Here is a 22,906-nt window from a genome sequence, read left to right as displayed (position 1 = left end):
TTTTTTTTCAAAGTCTTTTCCCGCACTTGGACTTCACTTCACAAAGAACGGCCCAGCCCAGCCCAGCCCAGCCTCACTCAATGTAGTCAGTAGGCTTTTACGCGGATCCAAAAAAAATGGTAATCAATCTCACTCTCACTATAGGCTTCATTCAAGCAATCTATTTAGTCAAATAAGTCCTTGTTGCCCATGAGTAAACCGTTGATCTTACAAATATATGATTAGAGTAGAAGATACTTTCTCTTATCGAATCGTGCATTAAAAGATAGAGATTTATACATGTTCATGCCTCCTAAAGGATAATAGCGTTGTGTCTTGTGTTCTTGTATTACTCTTCAAGACATATTACAGGGGTATTGGCTAGCCTAAATATGATCTAAATCTAGTCGAAGGCTCCACGTGCGTAGTCTCGATGAGATGTTGATGTAGACCGTGATTGTAGAAGGCTTGAGTCTCGTTAAGCACTTGTTGCTTTTGCTTAGCTTGTTGTTACTTAACTTCCGTAGAATCCCCTAGCTCGCCCTAACCACCCCAACTCGTCCGCACGCTTGGGACTCAAGCCTGTTATTCTACACCCTATATATATACTATAGCACTATTCTACACCCTAACAGCCCTAGCTTGTCCGCCCCCAGCCATGACCCGTAGCCTGCACCCATGCACCAGGGTGCGTCGCACGATCCGTGCCTCGCACCCGCACACTAGGCGCGCCACGTGGCGCGCGTGTGGCAGCACCATTTGCACCCCCACGCCCCACACCCAAGTGCCCACGCCGCGTGCCCACAAGTAGGTGTCAGTATTTGTCCAGTAGATATCGCTCAGTAGTTGTCTATTAGTTATTTAGTAGTGTTCAGTAGTTCACTACTGATAAATACTAGCACTACCGAACAAAACTACTGATACTACTGACAATTACTGATCAAAACTATTGACACTACTGAACAAATTACTGATACTACTGGTAACTACTAACAAATACAAACACCACTGAACAAAAACTACTGACACTATTGAACAAACTATTGATACTACTGGCAACTACTGACACAAATAATTTTACTATAACTTGGAACTATTAATGGCTACTGACACTACCGAATAATTTTCAATGGCTTGAAACTAAAATTTCACTATTAGCACTACTTGACTACTAACTATTGAACACTACTGAACAAATACATAATTGCTACTGAACTATTGACACTATTAGACTACTAAAACTACTGGGCGCATGCGCGTAGGACCGGGGTGTAGAATAACTATATATATATCACCCCTGACTAAGTCAGCCTTCCTTCTGCGCGCCCTGGACCGCTTCAATGCGCGCTCGACCGAGTCCACCTTCAATCTGCCCTGCACGCCACCTTCTCCGACCCAGAATAGGCCGACGGTGCTGTCCTACAAAATCCGACCAGGTGCCTCGATCCCGAACCCCTGAAAGGATCGAATGGCCCAAGAGGGGGGGTGAATTGGGCGCTAATTAAAACTTCTACCGCTTTCTAAAACAAATAACAACCTTAGCCTATATAAGAGTAAATGCAACTACGTGATTTAAACTAGGACAAGGCAACTAAACAAACAAGATAACTAAGAGAGAGAATGGTAAAGAAAGACTCGCAAGAACAAAGATACTCAAAGTAAAATACGGGAATGTAAATAGTTGGAGAAGATAACACCAATTTTTTCCTGAGGTTTCAAGAAGTTGACACTTCCCCCTAGTCCTCGTTGGAGCATCCACCAAGGATGTAGCTCCCCCTTGAGTCACCAAGACTCAAGTGCTCTCTCTTGATTGCCTCTTCTCCATCTCCGGATTGACGGGCATCAAACCAAGTACATCATCTCTTCCCGGGGCTCCCACAAGTCCTCCAAGAGCTCACCGAGAACACCTTCGATCACCAAGACCGTCTAGGTGTTGCCAACCACCAAGAGTAACAAGCTTCAAGCTTCACTTGACAAAGATCAAACCTAGACAACAGCTAGATGCACACTTGTTACTCTCCAAGCACTAAAGATGTCCTTAATCTTCAACTAAGAACTTAGAATTAACACAAGTGCTCTCTCTTGTTTCTAAATGACACACCAAGTGTATGAGCTGCTACAGGGTCACAAGAGCCATATATGAGACCAAATGAGTAGGTATTTATAGGCTAAGGATCAAGAATTAGCCGTTGCCTAACAACCCAGAATTTTTCTCAACGCCGGAAGGTCCGGAGTAAATAACTCTCTCCACGCCGGAATATCCGGTGCTAATACCCCTGACAGAATAGCCGTTAACTGTTCCATTAGCCGTTAAAGATCCGGCGATTCATCCGGACTAACGCCGGATCATCCGGCGCATTGAAATCAGCCAGATGATAGTTTGCAACCTTTCTGTATAAAAACATCCGGCGAATACTCTTCAGTACGCCGGACCATCCGGCGTGTGGAATCACGCCGAGACTGCACTGCAAGGATTGCTCCGGCGATCTCACCACTCGAACGCCGGACCATCCGGCGTGTACTTCAACAATTTTTCAACTCAGAACTCTTAGGAAATTGCTCCGGTGCTGGCAACAATTTTGGCGCGGACCATCCTGACCAAGCTAAAGAATTTTGCTGACCTCGACCAAAATAAACTCCGGTGAGTACACTCTTCATACAGAGGATCATCCGGTGTGTTGAATTTTCGCTGAATTCATCCAATTCAAACAATCTTGAGTTCTAACTTCTTGGACACTCAACCAAAAGCTTGTAAGAGCTACCTAGCTCTAGAAATTCACAAGTGTGCATCAACTATGTCTAGACTCACCTAGGTCAAGCTACAACTCTTAACCCCTCTTTATAGTACGGTCAAAAGACTAAAAAGAATTATAACCTATACTACTCTAAGTGTCCTTCATCTCCTTATGACACTTAGAACTAGAAGATCCTTAATCTTCATGCACATGTCCTTTGATCGTCCATATAAGCGCTTAAAGGGCCAAGAGTATCAAAGCATCATTGTGAACTAAGTTTTTCTTTTTCTTTGATACCGTTCAAAACACATATGTTAGTCACAATGATACAGTTGTCATTAATCACCAAAACTCTTACCACTTACCTAGGGGCCTAGATGCTACAACCCCAAAATCCCTAAAAAATCATTGCGGTGGGTGACCTCAAGCCGCATATCGACACCGTTGGCATCTTCGGATCGCAACTATGGCCCCCCGACCTCAAAGTCACAGCAGATTCTCGACCCCAACGTCGCCGACCATGCTGACTTTCACAGAATCGACGCCAATAAAGTCATCCGCGCCCCAAGCATCCCTGCTTGCACAATGTTTAGGGATTGTACCTTTGACCGTACTCACATGATGAGCAATTCCATCTACCTCAGCTCTACAGATTCAACTAGGAGTGTAGACTTCTGTTTTCAGCCGAAACTTTCTTCATCTCAATTCATTCTTTGTTGCCTGTTTCCCCTTTGACCTCAAGTTGCTAGAGCCGCCTCTTCATATCGAACCTCTAAACCGCTTGTATACTTCAACATCTGCTTATATTCCTCGCTAACGCCGCCACCTCAAGTCGCCGCCTACATGACAGCTCCTCTCTAGCCATGTCTACCTTGTCGCCACCTCTCCTCAAGTCACCACCTGCACCACCGCACCACCCCGACCATGTCTACCTCACTGCTAGTCCACCACACATCTCCGTAATGCTAGCGAACGGATAATCAGAGGGTTGTAGTACACTTAGGATGACATATTAGATGAACAGGTGGAACTGAGATGGATAGAAAGAGCTCATCATGTAAGCCTGATCCAAGGTCCATTTCTTAAGCATAGTGCAAATTAAAATTTAGTGTTAAATATATGGTTCAAAGTGAAATTTGTTGTTAAAAAGTGGCTCAAATGCACTCATACATGGTGCAAAGTAAAATTTACTCAAAATTTAATTGTCATTGATCAATGCATTCTATGATGCAAAAAAATGTTATTATTGGTTGAGCTGCTAGCTTCCCACATGAGGTTTATGACGATTCATATTGTCATAAAACATGAACAGATTATAAAGAAATAGTATTCCACAATCCATTTGCAATGAAATTTATCAGAAGCAAAATCCAAAAGACATCATGTAGAAGCTTCAATATGACAATTTCCAAATTATAATATCATTCCCAAGGAAAATATTCGTACATTTATTTACATCTATACAAAAATTACAACAGCTATACAATTCCATTAAAAAATTTAAAAAACAAAGTATATGCTCCACAGTTAACCTAAGTAGCATTTGTTTAGTGGAACGAAGTTGAATGGAATGGAATCGTCCTAGATAGGATTGGACTAGACGGGATAGTTCTAAATGAAGTGGTACAAGTAGGTTATTTGGTTAGATGTATGAGATAGTATAAGAATGTGTTTGATTAGTGGTATGGAATGAGATGATTTGCTACAAGATTCTATTTGGTTGTCTGAATGTATCGATCTTAGATAGATTGTATAAGATGCTAAAAATACATATAAATGAAGTATTACAAAGGAACTCATTTTTTCACCATATAACCTAGGGTTGAAAATAATTTTAGAAATTAGTTTATCACATAAAAAGAATATTTGTGAATTTTTTCAGATTTTTGAGAATTTATTTGAGATCCTAATAATGGTTATAAGTTATAAAAGTAGTTTTTTTAAGAATTTTGGTTTAAATTCTACACATGTTTTTAGATGAATCCAATTAAAATGGATTGTACATAGATTATGGAATACATTAAAAAAAGTTCCATAATTTTTAAACAACAAAAGACAACATATGTTATTATTGATTTTTGACGAGTAAACTGTTCACACGCAACAAGTTGTTCATACGGGACGAGTCCGTCCTGCACAGGCCGTGGTTCTGCAGATTTTGAGGTATCGCATGGTTCACAATCTGTATGAGGCTTCATCCTAAATCCAGACGCACAGACGAATCTTGGTCCTGTACGAGCTCATCCCGGAGGATTCTATTACGTCCAACTAAACACCACTTTATTCATCTTCAAGCATCGCACAATCTATTAAGATATGTTTAGTTTCTCAGATTTTTCCTATTCTAATCTAATAAATACCTAAAATCTTAAAAAGAAGTATACTTACTTGTGTTAGAGAAGAGTTTCTTCTAACGAGGAGACTCAAATTTAGAGACGAAGTTTAAGAGGAAAGAACACCACGAATGTATTGATGTTAGAAAAAATAGATCTCTTTGATGTGTTTTTATCTTTGTATCTTTTTTACTGTCTTGGCCGTCTCCTACTCAGAGGATCATAGCCTCCTATTTATATATCTGTGCGTAGCTTGACGTACAAGTTATCATAATGTATAAATATCTAGGATCTGATTGAATTACTGGGTCTTATCCCGGATAACTATCTTCTACCCTATCGGGGAGATAAATATTCACCCTAGTAATTATCGTGTTGCCTACCCCCTGAAGGGGGCGAGTCGGTCGCCAACTGCAGCCCGGCGCGGCACTGTTAGGGGTATCATGACAGCCTCCATCATGCCGGGTGTCAGAGCGGCGTCCGCTAGCCTAAGTATTTAATGCCGGTCACCTCCTCATAGGCAAAGTACGACATGTGCTTCTTTTTTGTAGATCTTTCCTGATGCCTGATGACTCACCCAGTAGCCTTCGAGAAGCCAGCCCGGGCAGCTGGAGGCCAAGGCCTCGGGAGACCGAGCCTTTAGGAGGCTGAGCCTCCGGGAGGCTGGACTCCGGAAGGCCAGAGCTTCGGGAGGCCGAGGCCTCGGGAGATCGAGCCTTCGGGAGGCAGGGCTTCGGAAGGCGAAGGCTTCGGGAGACCGAGCCTTTGGGAGGCCGAGCCTTCGAGAGGCAGGATTTCGAAAGGTCGGAGCTTCGAAAGGCGGAGGCTTCGAGAGGCCGAGCCTTTAGGAGGCCGAACTGGTTAAGCCAAGAGGCCGTCAGGGTCCTTGATAACGACCCCAACAACTTGCTTGTATCTACTGTTGCAATCTGGCTTGATAAGTGCAAATATATGATCTCATTCTGCCCTGAATACAGTCTGGCCCGACAGATGCAGGCTCTACATCAACTCATACAGTTGGATCCACTTATTAGTGTTACAAAATCATCTTTATATGAGTAATCGAACACAATCTCAACTCTTGCATCCGCTCATACAGTCTCAGATTTAGTCAACTAAATAGAAATTTAGTTCAGCATGTTTAGATAGATACAACTAAACAAACACTATTTTTTCAACAAATATGACTCCGCTCAAATTATTTTCTCTCAGTCTACTTATATAATACAAACTTTACAAATCTTCGTCCCAAAAACTAAACACACCCTGCATCGATACAGGCATTGCAGGTTGCAGGATTCCCTGCATCGATACGGGCATTGCAGGTTGCAGGATTCTATCAAACATGTATAGGCAACTAGAAAGATAACACCTGCTCGGGCAACAAGAACACCTGCTCAGCTGAACACGTTAGATTTCTCACGGAGATTTTAGATTTGTTGTAGTGCGACATGATCATATTGCCACCTTATCATGTATTCATGTAGTGTACAGTGAAGCGACTTGTAATTTTTCTGTTGATGAAGGCTTCAGCACGTATCATAGAGTAGTATATATATGGGTGCAGTGTTGGGTTGTGTCCTGGAGGAACCGAGCTCTATTGCGACGGTTTACCTATCAGTGTCGAGGGCTTGGTGGCCAACCATGTCGTTGCGTCTTTGGTTTAATGGAATACAAGTATTCCTCTCAAAAAAGAATTACATGCATGCACGGTGTTTTTTGGACCATGCATGGTACAGCACCAACATTTTATCTCTCCTCTTGGCATTTTTCTTGGTGATGGAATCACATGCATGTATGGGTCTCATCAAATTATGGATCTATTGGACGTATCTTCAGTTTCAAAATCTATGTTGGATCTAAAATTTATATGATAAAATAAAATAAAATAATTTTTTATTTTTAGTTTAAAATAAAAATTAGATAACTTAATTAAATACTCTTAATCTATCTATAATTTTAGATCCAAAATTTCTTAAAGCTAAATTTAATCAACTTAAATTTTTTAACTCTACAACTATACCAAACGAGACCTTTATATATCGTGCCTAGCAAAAGGTCCACATAAAGAGGATCAAGTCCCTCTACCCTGGACGGACTTGAGATATATATCGTGCCTAGCAAAAGGTCCACATAAAGAGGATCAAGTCCCTCTACCCTGGACGGACTTGAGAGCTCAAACTTCTCCTTTAATTTTTAGACATAAAAAAAGTAGAATTGAAGAAAAAAATAGTGAAAAAAGAAAGAGTTCTTAGGCCATCTCTAAGAGAGTCTTCAAATCTCTCTTTTCTAGTGCTACAGTGTTTTACGGTCTACTGTAGCACTGAAAATTCATCTCCAACAGATCCCCTATCCAGTACTACAGTGCTGCTACAGTAAAAAAAAATAAGGGATACTGTAATATTGATAGGGGATACTGTAATAGTATTTTGAGGATGAAAATTTAAGTAGCTATTGAAGATAGTCTTACTTCTTAATTCTCGATCCGCTAAGAATTGTGCCCTTAACTAATAATCTCTCTAGCTTGTCGAGTCGTCAGATATTTCCAATCTCATGCGATCGATTGATGTGACCAAGAAAATGGCAGCAGTTTCTAGATGATCCATATCGATTGTCGCGAACAAAGCAGAAAGAATTGAACCTTTCGCTTTCACTCTCTCAAATCATCCTCACTCTTCCGATTCCCATACTTGATCCGTACTCTCTGCCCATCCATATATAGATTTCCTTTTTATTACAGATATACTTATCTTTCTTGAAATAAATAGATACAGTTAATCAAGAAGAATTTACATGTAAAACCACATGTGAGTGACAGCCAATCACAGACGATTTTTTGTTGCCTGAGGCGACGTTGATGAAACTTACCGTCAGACCAACTGTGATATAGTCCTAAGGCTAACTCCAATAAAATCCCCAAATTTACAGATTTGGTGCTACAGTAATTTTACGGTTTACTGTAACAGTATTGTAATATATTATCCAGTGCTACAATGTTACAAAGAGAGAGAATGCAGCTGTGAATTTGCCAGAGCACGGTAGCATCAGTAATACTGTAGCAGTACTGTATCAATACTGTTTACAGAGGCTGCCCGTGTGTCCAGAGGGAGGAAAACACTGTTGAGTTACTGTAGCAGTAATGTAAATAGAGGGAAGGTAAGAAATAGTGTAGCTGTCGGTGTATCAAGAACCGGGGGTCCCTGAGTCTCGAGACCAGATCAGCCATCCGTCACCTGGCGCCATCCCGCGAAGTCCCTCCTGTAGGATGAGAAAAACTCAAGTCCCGTGAGAAGGTGCCCGGGGCCACAGTCCATGGTCCCCGAGCACCCCAGTTCCCCGATGATCCACAGAGTCTAAGTACCGGGAAGAAAGTGCTCGGGGAGGTGCCCGGTCACCCCCGAGCACCCTAGTCCCCCGACGATCAGAAGAGATAAGTTCCGGGAGAGAGTGCTCGGGGGCTGCGTGCGGCAGCTCCCGAGCGCTCGGTTCCCCGAGGGTCCGTATGAAAGTGCTCGGGAGATAGTGCTCGAGGTTGCACGTGGCAGCCCCCGAGCTCTCGGTTCCCCGAAAGATCTGTACAAGAGTGCTTGGGAGAGAGTGCTCGGAGTTGCACGTGGCAGCCCCCGAGTGCTCGGTTCCCCGAAGATTCGAGCAAGAGTGCTCAGGCAAGAGTACTCGGGAGAGAGTGCTCGGGGAGGTAAACAGTACCCCCGAGCACTCGGTTCCCCGACGATCCAGAAAGACCCCCGAGGGACCCGCCGATGAGGTGTCATTCAGTCAGAGGTCTGAGGCCACATTTAATGAGCGTGCGTGGCCTGACATCCCTAACTACTCCATCCGCGGTGTCAGTTCCTGCCATGTTTTGGCAGAGAGGCGTGGGGCTATTAATTGCACGGGTCCCGTCTCGTATCATCCGGCGTGTCTTGGGATAACATCGCAAGAATCAAGGCGTTCCGTCTGCCGCCCTGCTGTGGCAGAGGAACAAGACAAGGCGGGCACGCCGGGCTGCTCCGAGGCTGCCCGATGGGCCCTCTCCACGACGCCCGTTGCCAGGGCGTTTATGGTGATAGGTGACCGGGCGTGCGGCGTTTTTTCCATTCTCGGTCACTTCACCTAGAAGAAATGATGACGCCTTTCCCAGTCACGACGTCTTGGAACTCGTGCCCCCCTCCTTCCCGTTCGGGGCATGACTTGGCCGGCAGGTACTTAAAAGAGCCGGCGGCACAGAAGAGAAGGGCGCCCGAGAGAGCGCACGAAGAAGCATCAAGAACCGAACGAGCCATCGATAGATAACCGAAAGAAGGCACAGTCCCTGCCAAAAACAAGGGAGCATCGAGCTCTTAGTTAGGACAGTATTCTTGTAACCAGCAACATCCTTAAGGGACTTCCTCAGGACAGTTATTGCATCCATACAGGAGTAGGGTATTACGCCTCCGTGCGGTCCGAACCTGTCTAAATTCCGGTGCATTTACTTCTTCTTGCACTAGGCCATCATCCCCCACCACCGGCCGTTGCATTTACTTTCACTCCATTTATTTCTCCGACGAACTTATTCAGGATTATCCCTGGCCGAATCTCTAAAAAGGGGTCTCTCGGGATCCCTGCGACAGGAGTTAATCCTCCGACAGTAGCTGTTGGAGATGAAAAAATAAAGAATGCTGTAATAGTGATAGGGGATACTGTAATAGTATTTTTGAGAATAAAAATTTGAGATAGCTGTTAGAGATAGTCTAATCACATGCGGTTTCTAAACAGTTTGTGATAACCAAGTGCTATCACATACACTGTTGCGTTGTTTTCTTTCGTTTTTGAGCCAATGTTTCAGCTCAATGTATATTTCTGTGAAATATTAGACAGGTAAGTTGCATATATATAGAGAGAGGAGGTTAACTACTAAAGCTACTTATCCTTACGTATAAAACTAGTCATGTCTCATGTGAACTCCAACAGCCCTATTCAATGTTTTTTTTACGCCTCTTATAACTGGTACATGTGTGTGCGGGCATACTATTCTCTACATACATCCACACTCACACATATATACGTACATACTAGATCTACAGATTATATACAATTTAGACAATAAATACAACTATAATATTTGAACATATACGTGCGCACACACCAACCCCACACACGTACACAACCGTGTTTAGTGAGATTAACGAAACCATCCAAACTTTGTGCATGTCGTATTTTTATTATGGCTTCACAAGAGCCTTATGGCTTCACAAGAGCCAACTATTTTTATTTACCGGGGCATACCCCGGTGAGGCACGAGGGATCAGGGACAAGGCATACTGGCAGCACTCAAAGCTGGGTGTTCCATGTTTCATCCAAATCTTGTGTTCTGTTGGACCACTTTAATGCTGTTTCTTGTAAGGATGATATAGTCCTATTAATTGTGATTGCAGAGTACTCCCTCCGTCCAATTCTCTAAGGTGCATCTATTTTTCCGATTTGTCCAGATAAGGCGTCTCTCCATCTCCTTCCCATCATACCCCTTATTGAATGCACCTTTCTCATCGAATGTAGCAGTTGTGAAAAATAAACAGACACATAGCAAGTGCATCTGTTTTGCATCCTTCCTTCTCTCGTCGAACAGACACATAGCAAGCTGCTGTGGACGATGATCTCACGGCGGGCATGAAGCTCGACAGGAGGGCACGGAGCTCGCCGGGCGGGCACGGGCGTAGCGCTCGCCGGTCGCCGGAGGATGGAAGCAGCGACGAGGTCAGCATGGACGATGTTCTCGCGGAGGGCATGGAGCTCGCCGGGAGGGCGCGAAGCTCGCCGGGCAGGCACAGGCGCGAAGCTCGCCGGTTGTCAGAGGATGGAAGCAGCGATGAGGCCGGCATGGACGACGTTCTTAAGGCTGGCACGGAGCTCGCTGAGAGGGTGCGAAGCTATACGCATGCAGGGAGTGAGGCGTCGTGGCGCGGTGAGCGAGGGGTCGTGGCTCAGCGAGCGTGTGCTAGCAAGGGAACTACGCGTATTTAAATGAGGGCAGACTTGTCCTTGCGCGAATACGCACGAGACGTCTTGGTACAGATGACGAAGGGGAATACGCCTTAGAGAATTGGACGGAGGAAGTATAGTATAGTACTACCTTACTACTCAATGTAGCAAACTAATGACCATTTGTGATATTGCAACATTTAGGACAGTAGTTGTTCAATGGGCAACACAAAATATGGACTCTAGTATCAATGAAAATAAATGTACAGAAAAATATCGAATTATGATGCAAATGTATAGCATAAAACTAAAAAATAATTAAAAGGGAAAAATACTGTTATGCATTCTTGTAGCCTAAGGCTATTCTTGCAAGCATTCGCTTTCTTTTACAAGGAGACAAATGTGCTGCATGGATACAATTTCAATACTGGCTCCGAGAAGACGATCGACAAGTTTTTTGGAAGCCACTCTTCAGATGATCTGCTGTGGTACACTAGGCAAATTTGCGTCTACATCAAGTTTGAGGAGGATTATTATACACTCAAGTTGGTAAACGTTTATTTTGCTTTCGCTCTGTATTTCCAACCTGGAGTCCAGTAATCTGCAACCCTGTTCCCCAACTTGATCTTCTCAAAAGCAACACCTTCAGTTTATTAATCAACTATTAATCCTTCTACATTTCAACAAAATGACCTAATTAATCACCCATTCATGCTGCTAGTATATTACTTGCTAACACAAATTCCCTCCTCTTTCTTTTAACAGGGGTTAGATCATCTCCAACAGATACTTAAAAAATTCATCTCTTATAATATTATTACAATATCCTCTAACACTATTATAACAAACTATATTTTTTATCTTCAATGACTACTCTGTTTTCTATTAATCTTCTTTTTCTTTCAGACTCAGCATTCATCCTATGTGGGTGAAAGGGGGCATTCCGTGGTGCTACAGTGATGCAGCTGGCTTTGCCGCTTCTGCTAGAGACGCCCGATTATCAGAATGACATGGTGTCAAATAAATAGTGCATCAGTTTGACAGTTTCTTCAGAAACAAAAGAAGCATATCTGTCTGTCCGTCAGAGAGTAATTTACAAGGGAATAAGACCATCCAGATCTAAACAGTAACCAAACCCATAATCTATCGTCATCATCAGAACAAAATTACAGGAGCAAGTCGATCATACCAACAAATTAAGTATTCCTTAGACTAGCCCAGCCAGACAAGAAGCCCAAGACCAGCTGGAGTACTAGTATTTTTGAAGCACATACGGTTAAGTAACTCAGCACAGTGAAGAGTCCAAAGCAAGAGCACAAGATGGGCATGGGCATCAGGTGCATGTGGGGGAGATGATGAGTACGCAAAAAAGAGAAAGAAACCAACAGGGTGAGTAATGGAGGAGGAGTAGAGAGAGAAGAGCTCCTCAAAGGCAAAGAACAAGCAGAGGGAGCCCATCCCCCGTGATCAACAGCCAAGAAGCGGAGAAAGTGGGAGAGGAAAGAGGCGAGGTGGCGCATTTGACTCCAGCCTCCGGCATACGCCAGCCGGCGACCTTCGGGCTTCCGGCGGCGCTCCGGCTGGGTGGATCTTGTAGGGAGCGCACTAGTCGGAGACGGAGGATGAGAGGTTTCTTGGGCGCATGGAGAGTTGATGCCTCGTCCCACTGGAGCTCTGGTACGCGAATCTTTCGCCTTCCTTCACATATTTTGATTTTTTCCATGGTTTGATGTTTGCCCTGGTCTGTTAGTTCCGGGACGGCGAGAAAGGGGGCTCCTTTGCGCATGTCTGAGCGAAATCTAGTGTTTTTGTGGTTTTCTTTCCTGATGAAAGAAAGGAGTAATTTTTTGTTGTCATACAATGTGAGTTCACTCAACCTAGGCCAGTTAATGTTTGCGTACTCTATTGTCATAATGGTCTAAAAATTACTCTAGCAGACATGTCCCATTTCCTGGTAAACCCTTCCATCATGGATCTGGACCAGGGTTTCAAATACCAGTTCTTTTTTTTTTAACAAAAACTCGGACCTCAGACGGTGAAAGTTCCCGGCCAATAATTGTTGGGAACCATTATATTCATGGGTGGTTTTGATTTGTCAAATTTAAATTCAATAATTGGCAGTTCTGATTTGTCCAATTCAAGTGCAAATTTGAATTTGACCTGTCCATGGTAGTTTTGCCCCTGTGAATAGCGTGAACCTGGGCCGGTTCCTATCCGGAACCATTCTTCATCAATTTTCAATTTATATTTAAATGTTTCTAGACCGGATTTGTTCCCTTGGTGTTGCTGGGAAAACTGGTTATTTTTCTTTCTCATCTAGTAGCATGTGGTATGATAACCTGAAATCTAAACATACGTTTTGCTGCCCTTCTTCTCGTACAGTAAGTTTTAGCTGTTGTCCAATTTACTTTTCTACGATGGTTTTTTTCGTTACTGTTAAATATTTGCAGGTATTTGAGATATCCACTTTATTCTAGCTTAAACCTCCATTAATTTCCTTTTCTACGGTGATTTTTATGCATTACTGTTAAATCTGTGCAGGTATCTGAGATATCCACTTATTCTAGCTTATACCTCCATCATCAGTTCAGCACTGTTTCTCTACAGTACTCCCGTGGCAGTAGTGATTTTGTGTGCATTGGTAGTTTTCTTCTAGCTTTGTGGTCGCATTGTGATCAGATGTGAACAATATGCTCACAAAGGGACCATCTTCAGATGTTCTTAGAGCAAGTATTTCTAGTGCCCCAAGTACATCTAGCCATGGTTCTGCACAAGATGAATGCGATTCTTTAGGGGATGTGTATGTGTGGGGCGAGGTTGTCAGCGATAATTCTGTACGAACTGGTTCCGATACTGTAATTAGATCAACTAGCAGGACTGATATCCTCCTTCCAAAGCCATTGGAGTCCAGTTTAGTTCTTGATGTGTATCATGTAGATTGTGGGGTCAGGCATGCTGCATTGGTCACAAAAAATGGTGAGGTTTTTACGTGGGGTGAAGATTCTGGAGGTCGCCTTGGCCATGGAACACGGGAAGATTCTGTTCACCCTCATCTGGTTGAGTCTTTGACAGTTTCCAGTGTAGATTTTATTGCCTGTGGGGAGTTTCATACTTGTGCTGTTACAACGACGGGTGAACTTTATACCTGGGGAGATGGAACTCACAATGTTGGACTTCTGGGCCACGGTACTGATGTAGGACACTGGATACCTAAAAGGATTTCTGGAGCATTGGAAGGTCTTCAAGTTGCTTATGTCTCTTGTGGGACCTGGCATACAGCCTTGATTACATCCATGGGTCAATTATTTACCTTTGGGGACGGTTCATTTGGGGTACTAGGCCATGGAGATTTAAAGAGCATTTCTTACCCAAGGGAGGTAGAGTCATTGTCAGAGTTGAAAACAATTGCAGTGGCATGTGGTGTATGGCACACTGCAGCTGTTGTAGAGGTTATTGTCACTCGGTCCAGTTCAAGTGCAAAGGTATCTTCTGGAAAGCTATTCACATGGGGAGATGGTGACAAGAATCGACTTGGTCATGGTGATATAGAAGCTCGACTTAAGCCGACTTGCGTGGCTACCCTTATTGATTATGATTTTTACAGGGTAGCATGTGGTCACTGTCTTACTGTAGGCTTGACAACTTCTGGACAAGTCTTGAGCATGGGTAATGCTGTTTATGGACAGCTTGGAAATCCTCATTCAGATGGAAGAGTTCCGTGTTTAGTTGAAGACAAGATTGCGGGCGAACATGTTATCCAAGTTGCTTGTGGTTCCTACCATGTTGCCATTTTGACAAGTAGGAGTGAAGTCTTTACATGGGGAAAGGGAGCTAATGGAAGATTGGGTCATGGAGATATAGAGGATCGGAAGATACCTACACTGGTTAAGGCATTGAAAGATAGAGCTGTGAGGTACATAGCCTGTGGTGCAAACTTCACTGCTGCTATTTGCCAACATAAATGGGTTTCTGGAGCTGACCAATCACAGTGCTCTTCATGTCGACAGCCATTTGGGTTTACTCGAAAGAGGCGTAACTGCTATAATTGTGGACTTGTCCATTGTAATGCATGCACCTCACGGAAGGCTTTGAGAGCAGCATTGGCTCCTAACCCTGGGAAACCTTACCGTGTTTGTGATTCATGTTTCATGAAGTTGAATAGTGCATCAGATTCTAATTCAGCTAACAAGAGGAAAGACTCTGTTCCATACCAACCTGGTGAAAGCAATGGCGACACTAAAATAGTGAAACCTATTTTGCCTAGTAATATGGATATGATTAGAAGTTTGGATATCAAGGCAGCACGACAAGGAAAGAAAACTGATGGATTGTCATTTCTCCGGAATCCTCAAGTTAGTTCACTACTGCAGCTGAGTGATATTGCCTTATCTGGTGGCATAGACATGAACAGATCAGCTCCGAGAGCAGTACGCACATCAGCAATTCGATCAGTAACATCTTCAAGGGCTGTTTCCCCTTTCTCTCGCAAGCTGAGTCCACCACGCTCTACCACACCAGTTCCAACAGCTCATGGTCTTTCTCTCTCAAAAAGTGCTACTGATAATCTCGTGAAAGCAAATGAGCTCTTAAATCAGGAAGTTGAAAGGCTGCATGCACAGGTGTGTATTCCTCATTATTCAGCAGAACCTTGATTTTGATTTTTATTGTGTAGCAACATAATTAGTAATTTTATCTTTTTAGGTTGATAACCTGAGAAATCGCTGTGAGCTTCAAGAACTTGAGCTACAAAAATCAGCCAAGAAAGTACAGGAGGCCATGACACTGGTAGCAGAAGAATCTGCAAAATCGAAAGCTGCAAAAGAAGTTATAAAATCTTTAACAGCTCAGGTAAGCTTCAATTGCTTAGTTCTCTGGGTTTATGTGATGTTTTATTGAGTCAACAAATCAACATAACTGATATAGTAATCATGCATAACAAAATACTCAACTTGGACGGGTTTTCATTGTTTGGAATCACTTCCTAGATAACACATTGCCTTGTGGTTAAATTCCGTTCCTTCTGGGGAAAACACTGTCAAATGTGTGATTTCTGTTGTTTCTGTATCCTTTCACAATCATCTTTGCTTATTTCGTACATAGAACCTTCTGAAATATTAGTTGGACTAATTTTGTACGTTTAAGAAACCTGAAGACAGTAGTAGGTGTCTTTATTTTATCAGAAATAGATGATAAATCCTTATTGTTCTATGCCTTTTTCTCTGACTTATCTAGCTGAAGGATATGGCTGAGAGATTGCCGCCAGAACACGGCGTCTATAATGTCAATGAGACAAAGCAAGTACATGTTCCAAATGGCATCGAGTCACATGCTGCTAACTACTCTAGCATGAATGGTATTCACCAGCCACGGAATGAGTTGCTCACCGCTTCAATTGCACATAGTCCAAACTCTGGACGATCATCGCATTCCAATGGAATCTCAGGCCAACATAAACTACTGGGTAATGTCATTGAAAATAGTGATTGCAGCACTCACAGCCTAAGGATTACCAGTCCTCACGAATCGGAGCTTCCTAATCGAAGAGCATGCAGCAGCAGTGATGAGATGCTGACAGCAAGCAGTAGAGTGGAAGATAATGGGAGCATAGATGCTAGGTCCCTTCAAAATGGTGAGGATGGCTACAAGCCTCGAGGCACAATATCATTACACAGCAACCAAGTTCAGGCCGAGTGGATCGAGCAGTACGAACCCGGTGTATACATAACACTTACAACCCTCCGTGATGGGACTCGGGATCTAAAGAGGGTTCGCTTCAGGTGAATTAAGCATTATTTTATCTCTGTTCGCGTAACTACTACTTTGTTTAGTTTCATTTTTCACATACGGCTTACAAAACATTGATGTTTGCAGTGCTAGTTGCTTTATCACTAATAGGTACTCTTCACATCACTTCACCTTTCCAGACATTATACAGTAACTGGGCACAGTAGCACATGCAGACGAAGAGAATGAAAGTTTGCTTAGTGTATTTACATAGTCAAGAGCACAAATTTTCTACACTAGACATTCTTAGAGAAATGAAGGCTGCATTATTCTCTGATTCTTCAGCAAGCAAATCAGCACTTTTGCCATAACGTGTAGCATAGAGTAGTAATGTATATACTATATAGCTATTCTTGGGCTGCTATATGACTGACAAGCCAATATTCCTCAGCAACATTTAATTTATTTTTAATTCTTGCCTCTTCCAAACTTAAACTTTTGCAGTCGAAGACGATTTGGTGAGCATCAGGCTGAAAATTGGTGGACTGAGAACCGTGAAAAAGTGTATGAGCGATACAACGTGAAGAGCTCTGAACGTGTGTCGTCAGCAGCCTCAACCCGGTCTGCGTATTGACTTGAGGATGACCTGTGACATCATGGAACTTGTTTCCACTGCAGAAAAACTGCAAGACTCGAAGATCACCAGCTACAAGATATCCAATGAGGCACGAATCTAAGGTCATGATACTGGGAGATACCAAAAGACACGTGGCAATTTTTTTTTACGCAAGATAGAATGATAGTCAACTTTTGTTTTGTATTGAATCGCCCAGGGCTATGCCATCAGCCTGTTTTGGTGAAATGTACATAGAAAAACTGATGAAATCATGAAACCAATAATGTCAGGGAAAGAGGAGCCCTGTTGTAGGTCACCATTCCTTTTCAGGCATATGCTTATGCGTCAGTAATAATTATATGGTAAAGTTGTTATGTTTTTGTGCCAAGGCAACTTCAATAGTCAGCTTGGATTTTGCTATTGCAGTTTCGTATGGTAATCATGATTTGTTTCCAGGCACTAACACAGCATAGAGATATATGCCACAAAATAAGCAATAATTTACTTGAAGTCTTACACAAATGAGGTCTCTGCCATGTCTTTCCTTTCCGCGTTTGAAATCCAAAATAAATAACAGTTGACTGGCCCTACAATACACAATTGACAGCAAGCATTCTAACAACAACGCTCCGGCTGTGAATTATAATGCTTACAATTATTTATGGGATGATGGGAAACTCATGTCATCCTATGCTTATTTCAACAGAAGATGAGAAGCCATATTCAAGCTGCTGCCTTCAGTTTCTTCTCCTCTTCCTCCGCCGGAAATCTCCATCTCATCGGGGATGGGGACCGACCAGCATCCATGGCGTCGCACTTAGCGCAGGGCTGTTGATCAAGCAAGCTAATCATCTTCAAGCCCAAAGCTCGCTCCATGACAAGCCTTATGTACTTCATCTGCTTCTCATCCACCACAAAGCCTACAATCTCCAGTGGGCTCAACTGGCGGTGCTTGAAGTGAGGCGATGCTTGATCCTCTCATCTACTCCTTTCGCATGGATGCCGAGATAACTTCATGAAACAGCACACTGTTAGACAAAAGTAACACCAAGCTTGAAATATTATCCGAAATTTAGTGATGACAAGTAGCAGGAGAACTTTAGGCTGCAAAGTATAATTTTTTAAAATATGCTGATTTCATCTGTGTCATCTACTAAATGACAGCCTTATTTCAAGAACAGAAAAGAATCCTAGAATTAATTCGTAAAAGAAAATTTTCTGCGACTAACTTGATTCGACAGTACAGGTAGCAAAACAATATCACAATGGTAAGTGTTAAAGAACGTGAATCAAAATAACTAAAGATTACTATACCTTAAGATACAGGTTATTGGTGTGGCTTCAAGGACAAACATAGTCCAGTTTAGGTCACTCAGAGAAAATATTGTAAAGATAAGCATCTCTCAGGTTACTGAATATAGGGGAGAGATGCTTTGGGCCTTCTGGTTCAATCCAAATCTGCAGCAAAACAAAAACAAAATTACCAAAAAGGAGTACACGAACACAATAAACAGACACACGTTTAAATGAAAATAATACAAGACAACAAACCTTTTGATCAGCGAAGTCAAGGTACATAATTGATAAACTCGTGGTATTGGACAAGCAGTGGCTCAACACGAATGGTGTCTGCCATTGCCAATGCAGAGCAACACAACGCAGGGCTATATTGTCAAGGTGAGGTACGTCACCAAAACGCAGTGGTGGCATCATTCTCTTCAGTTTCATCAGGTGTACATCATCATATCGACAATGCTAACTTCCCACCAGAAACTTCCATACCAAGTTTCCTCCAGACCAGAAACTTGCCACCAGAGGCAGAGGCCTTCCTTCCATGGAAGAACAGGGCTGGGGCATGCTGAGTTTGCTTCGTGGATCACACAACCACACTTCTGAGGTTACATATGTCAACATGTGCTGCAAACTACCGCTCCAAACGTTTCTGTCGTAGCATACCCGTAAGTGATTTTGCACAAATACATCTGAAGATGCACTTCTTCAAACCCTGTCTTACTTAACCTCCAGAAGCTGCCCACTCAAAAACTGTTGAGCTCCAAAAAAATGATCTGTCAGTGTATCTGAACTATTTTATGCCAGATTCACTTTGTTCATTCTCTCTGCAACCTAACTTCAACCTGGAGACCAAGTCATCCAAGATTGCACATATCTCCTGATTCTCAGGTTCTCTCCCTAACTCTGTATTCATGGGCAATCTCATTTAAGTTCACCAGACGATGTCCAGGGCTGAACTCATGTCTCTTTCCTTCATGATAGTCTTCACCTTGTGGGCATATTCCCATCTTCCTGCAGCAGCATACACACTGAAAAGCAGTGCATAGTGCGCATTATTGCTCTGTTCCAGCTCGATCAACCTGAGGGCTAACCGTTCCCCAGGTCCCCATTCCCCTCGGCACCGGCACAGCCCAAGTAAACCACCAATCGCACGTGCCTTCAACTCCTCTGGCACACTTGTTAAGAGGCCCTCGGCGTCTTCCAGAAGCCCAACACTCCCATATTGATTGGCCATGCACAATAGTGCGCAAATGTTGGCTTGAGGTTGTACATGGATCGAGCTCATTTGCTCAAAGTATGCCTTCCCATCGTCCAAGAGACCTAACTGGCACAGGCACAGAGGACACTAATGAAAGTGACTCCATCCGGTTGCACATTCCCTGAAAACGCAGTCCAGGTGTGAGATATATGATAAGCTTGAAAATGATAACGTAGCAGTATGTTGCTCTCTGAACTAATCCTGGAAATCGGAACCCACCTGGTCCGATCATCTCATGGAACAATCTGATCCCATCATCAGGTTCACCGTACACGCAATGCCCGATGATCATTGCGTTCCAGCGTACCAGATTCTTCATGCTGAGCCGATCAAACACCTTCCTCGTGACCTGCCCGACTTCGACCCTCTGACACTTGCCATACATATCAACCAACGCAGTCCAAACCAGAAGGTTATCGTTCTCGAAATGGCGCAAGAACGCACAGTGCACCTCCCTCCCGGTCCCCAATCTCCCCGGCCTAGTGCACACCGTGGTTGCCCCGACCATCATCGCCGCACCACCTCTAGATTATCCGAGCGATTTTCTCGATTTATTGAGCAGTTTTCTCAAATTTTCTGCACTATCAGTAACCGCTCGGTTTTCTCAATTTTCAGTGAAGTTCAACAAAAAAAAACCCAAAAATTGACTCAATATTGTAAAATCAATAACTAATTCATCTAAACTTAAAATCTAGTGAAACAAATTTTGTTGGTTTTATGATCTACATGATAAAAGTATTTATACTCATAAAAAAGTTGAAACTTTTCTGTGAGAAAATGTATTTGTTAAACCAAGTTAAATGCATAGTTTACTTTTTGCTAATCCAAAAATCATGAAACTAATTTTGTTAGTCTTATTACATAATCCTATGTCTTTTAAAAATACATGAACTCATGAATTAGTTATTATAATATGCAAGATTGTGTAAATGTGTTGCGACTAGATTAATTCATAACTGACCCATCACACCTCCAAAATTAGTGAAACCACTTTTATTAGTATATTTATACTATGCTTTATGTAGAAAAAATAAGGGTGGACATGAAAAAGTTAATTAGAGTGCTGTTTCTTAACATATTCACTTTATGCTTATGAATATTGTAAAAATCATGGAGAAATTAATAAAACTCTAAATGAAATGAAATCAATTTTAAAGATCCTCTTAAGATACTTCCTACACAAGAAAAATATGTGTTTGCATGTTAAGCTTTTTCTTAATATGAGTTAATAACTGAGCCGCACGCTTCAACTTTTTTCATTTTTTTAAAACTTTATCCCTGTAGAATATGATACAAACGACATTATTTTTGAGAAAAAAAATCACATAAGGTCTTAAAATTGTCTCTAGTTTTTTTAAAGATTTTTTGATTTTTTGAATTTTTTGAATTTAAATTCGGTTACCGTTCGGTTTCTGAAACCAGACCGGAGCGGTAAGCTCGATAGCCGTGAATTTAGATCGGTTACCATTGATAAATTGAACCCTATTCACATACCCATTGATAATAACATTTCCAAGACACCACATTTCCCAGGTGCATTCCATCAAATAGCTAGCGTGCAGTATCAATTCCACCCACTGCGCTAGCATAGGCCGTCATCATGGTGTTTGCAGGACGCGATGTCCCTAAACAGCATTTCGTCGAACAAGTGGTGGGCAGACGAGGAGCCATCCAGCGGCAGCTTAGAAGTGGAGGAGGATGTTGGCAGCGTGGGGCGGCGGCGGAGAGGAGAGGCGGGAAGGAGAAGCGGTCGGGAAGAGCGAGTGGTGGGAGCGAAGAAGGGCGGCGAAGAGGGAGAGAAGGGCGGAGAAGGGGATGCGTGGGGCGTGGGCGCGGAGTGCGGCGTCGAGGGAGAAGAGCGGGAGGGGAGGCGATAGGTGACGGAGGAGGATGTGGGCGGGAGGTGAGGCAGCAGAGGCGATGAGGAGGATGCCGATGGGGACTGGGTGGCCGAGGAGGAGGCCGCGGCGGAGGAAACCACGGAGGTCGTCAGGGTGGGCGACGGAGGAGGCGGCCGCCATCACAGGAGACAGCGGGGCGGCGGCGGCGCCATGGGGTTTAGGCCCTCGCGCTTGGGGTTTCGTGCCGCTCGTCAGTGGGCCCAAGCTCAAAAGAGCTAGAGGTACATGGATTATTCATTTACTAGCTAAGTGCCGGTAGTTGCAACAAAAATATAAATATTAGACGTAGTAACATTAAATATAAATTTAAGGTATGGATGGATGCGCTGTAGGAGCAATATTGTAGTTTGATTTCATATGAGATTTAAAGAAGAAGAAGAAGAGATTATCCACTAATTTTTCTCTTAATTTATTTATTTATTTTTATTAGTAAAACAGATCATATATCCGTAGCGTGTAACAAGCCAGGAAGACTGTAGGACGAGTGTAGATGGCAAAAGTAAATAAATTATTTAAATTTTAGAAATTTTTATTAGATGGGAGGAGAATCTATACTCCTATATAATACCAGTTGTGACTGATTCGGACGATCTATACCGCTCATCTGAGTTGATCAAACGGTCACCGTAAAAGTTAGATCCCGTTTCTCCTTTCAAAAATACATTTAACTTTCATTATTTACATTTTATACCTAGATATCTAATATTTTCTTTCCATATATTCTAAAAATACATTCAATCTTCTATTATTTATCTTCCATACCTTTTTTTTATTGCTATATACTGTATTGATTCTATGTTTGTAATACATATGCAATTACTAATAGAGAAAGAGGTGATACGAGAAACAACTTATATTTTATATAGTACTATATCCGTTCTTCAATAGATGTCGTTTTAAAATTTTAATTTTGTTTTTAAATAGATGTTGTTTTAGGTTTTTAAGTGATGTTTTATTAGAGTGCTCAAATTAAAGGCTATTGAAAAGTGGAGTTTTAATTCAATGAATATGATGTTGGTGGCTTATGTGCCAAATAAAACTCCTTGTTACTTAGTTAAGCTTCACTTTCTACCTCAAAACATGTCACGGCTCATTTCCCCTTTGGCCAG

At 42.6% G+C, this 22,906-nt stretch overlaps 1 protein-coding gene and 2 pseudogenes across 1 annotated transcript; 1 reads left to right on the top strand and 2 right to left on the bottom strand.

The window, feature by feature from the left end:
• The first annotated feature begins 12,116 nt into the window (after nucleotides 1-12,116).
• LOC133885695 (PH, RCC1 and FYVE domains-containing protein 1-like) lies at nucleotides 12,117-17,728 on the top strand. The gene is made up of 5 exons (XM_062325431.1): nucleotides 12,117-12,682; nucleotides 13,547-15,624; nucleotides 15,707-15,853; nucleotides 16,238-16,782; nucleotides 17,234-17,728. Exons 2-5 carry the CDS (start codon nucleotides 13,696-13,698, stop codon nucleotides 17,361-17,363), a joined length of 2,751 nt encoding a protein of 916 aa, XP_062181415.1. The 5' UTR covers nucleotides 12,117-12,682; nucleotides 13,547-13,695; the 3' UTR covers nucleotides 17,364-17,728.
• A 95-nt stretch (nucleotides 17,729-17,823) lies between these two features.
• Nucleotides 17,824-19,104, bottom strand: LOC133884971 (uncharacterized; annotated as a pseudogene).
• A 4-nt stretch (nucleotides 19,105-19,108) lies between these two features.
• Nucleotides 19,109-20,407, bottom strand: LOC133884968 (pentatricopeptide repeat-containing protein At2g22410, mitochondrial-like; annotated as a pseudogene).
• Between the last annotated feature and the right edge of the window lie 2,499 nt (nucleotides 20,408-22,906).

This window comes from Phragmites australis, chromosome 11, assembly GCF_958298935.1.
Source record: "Phragmites australis chromosome 11, lpPhrAust1.1, whole genome shotgun sequence".
NCBI lineage: Eukaryota > Viridiplantae > Streptophyta > Magnoliopsida > Poales > Poaceae > Phragmites > Phragmites australis.
This window is presented reverse-complemented; position numbering and strand designations above follow the sequence as displayed.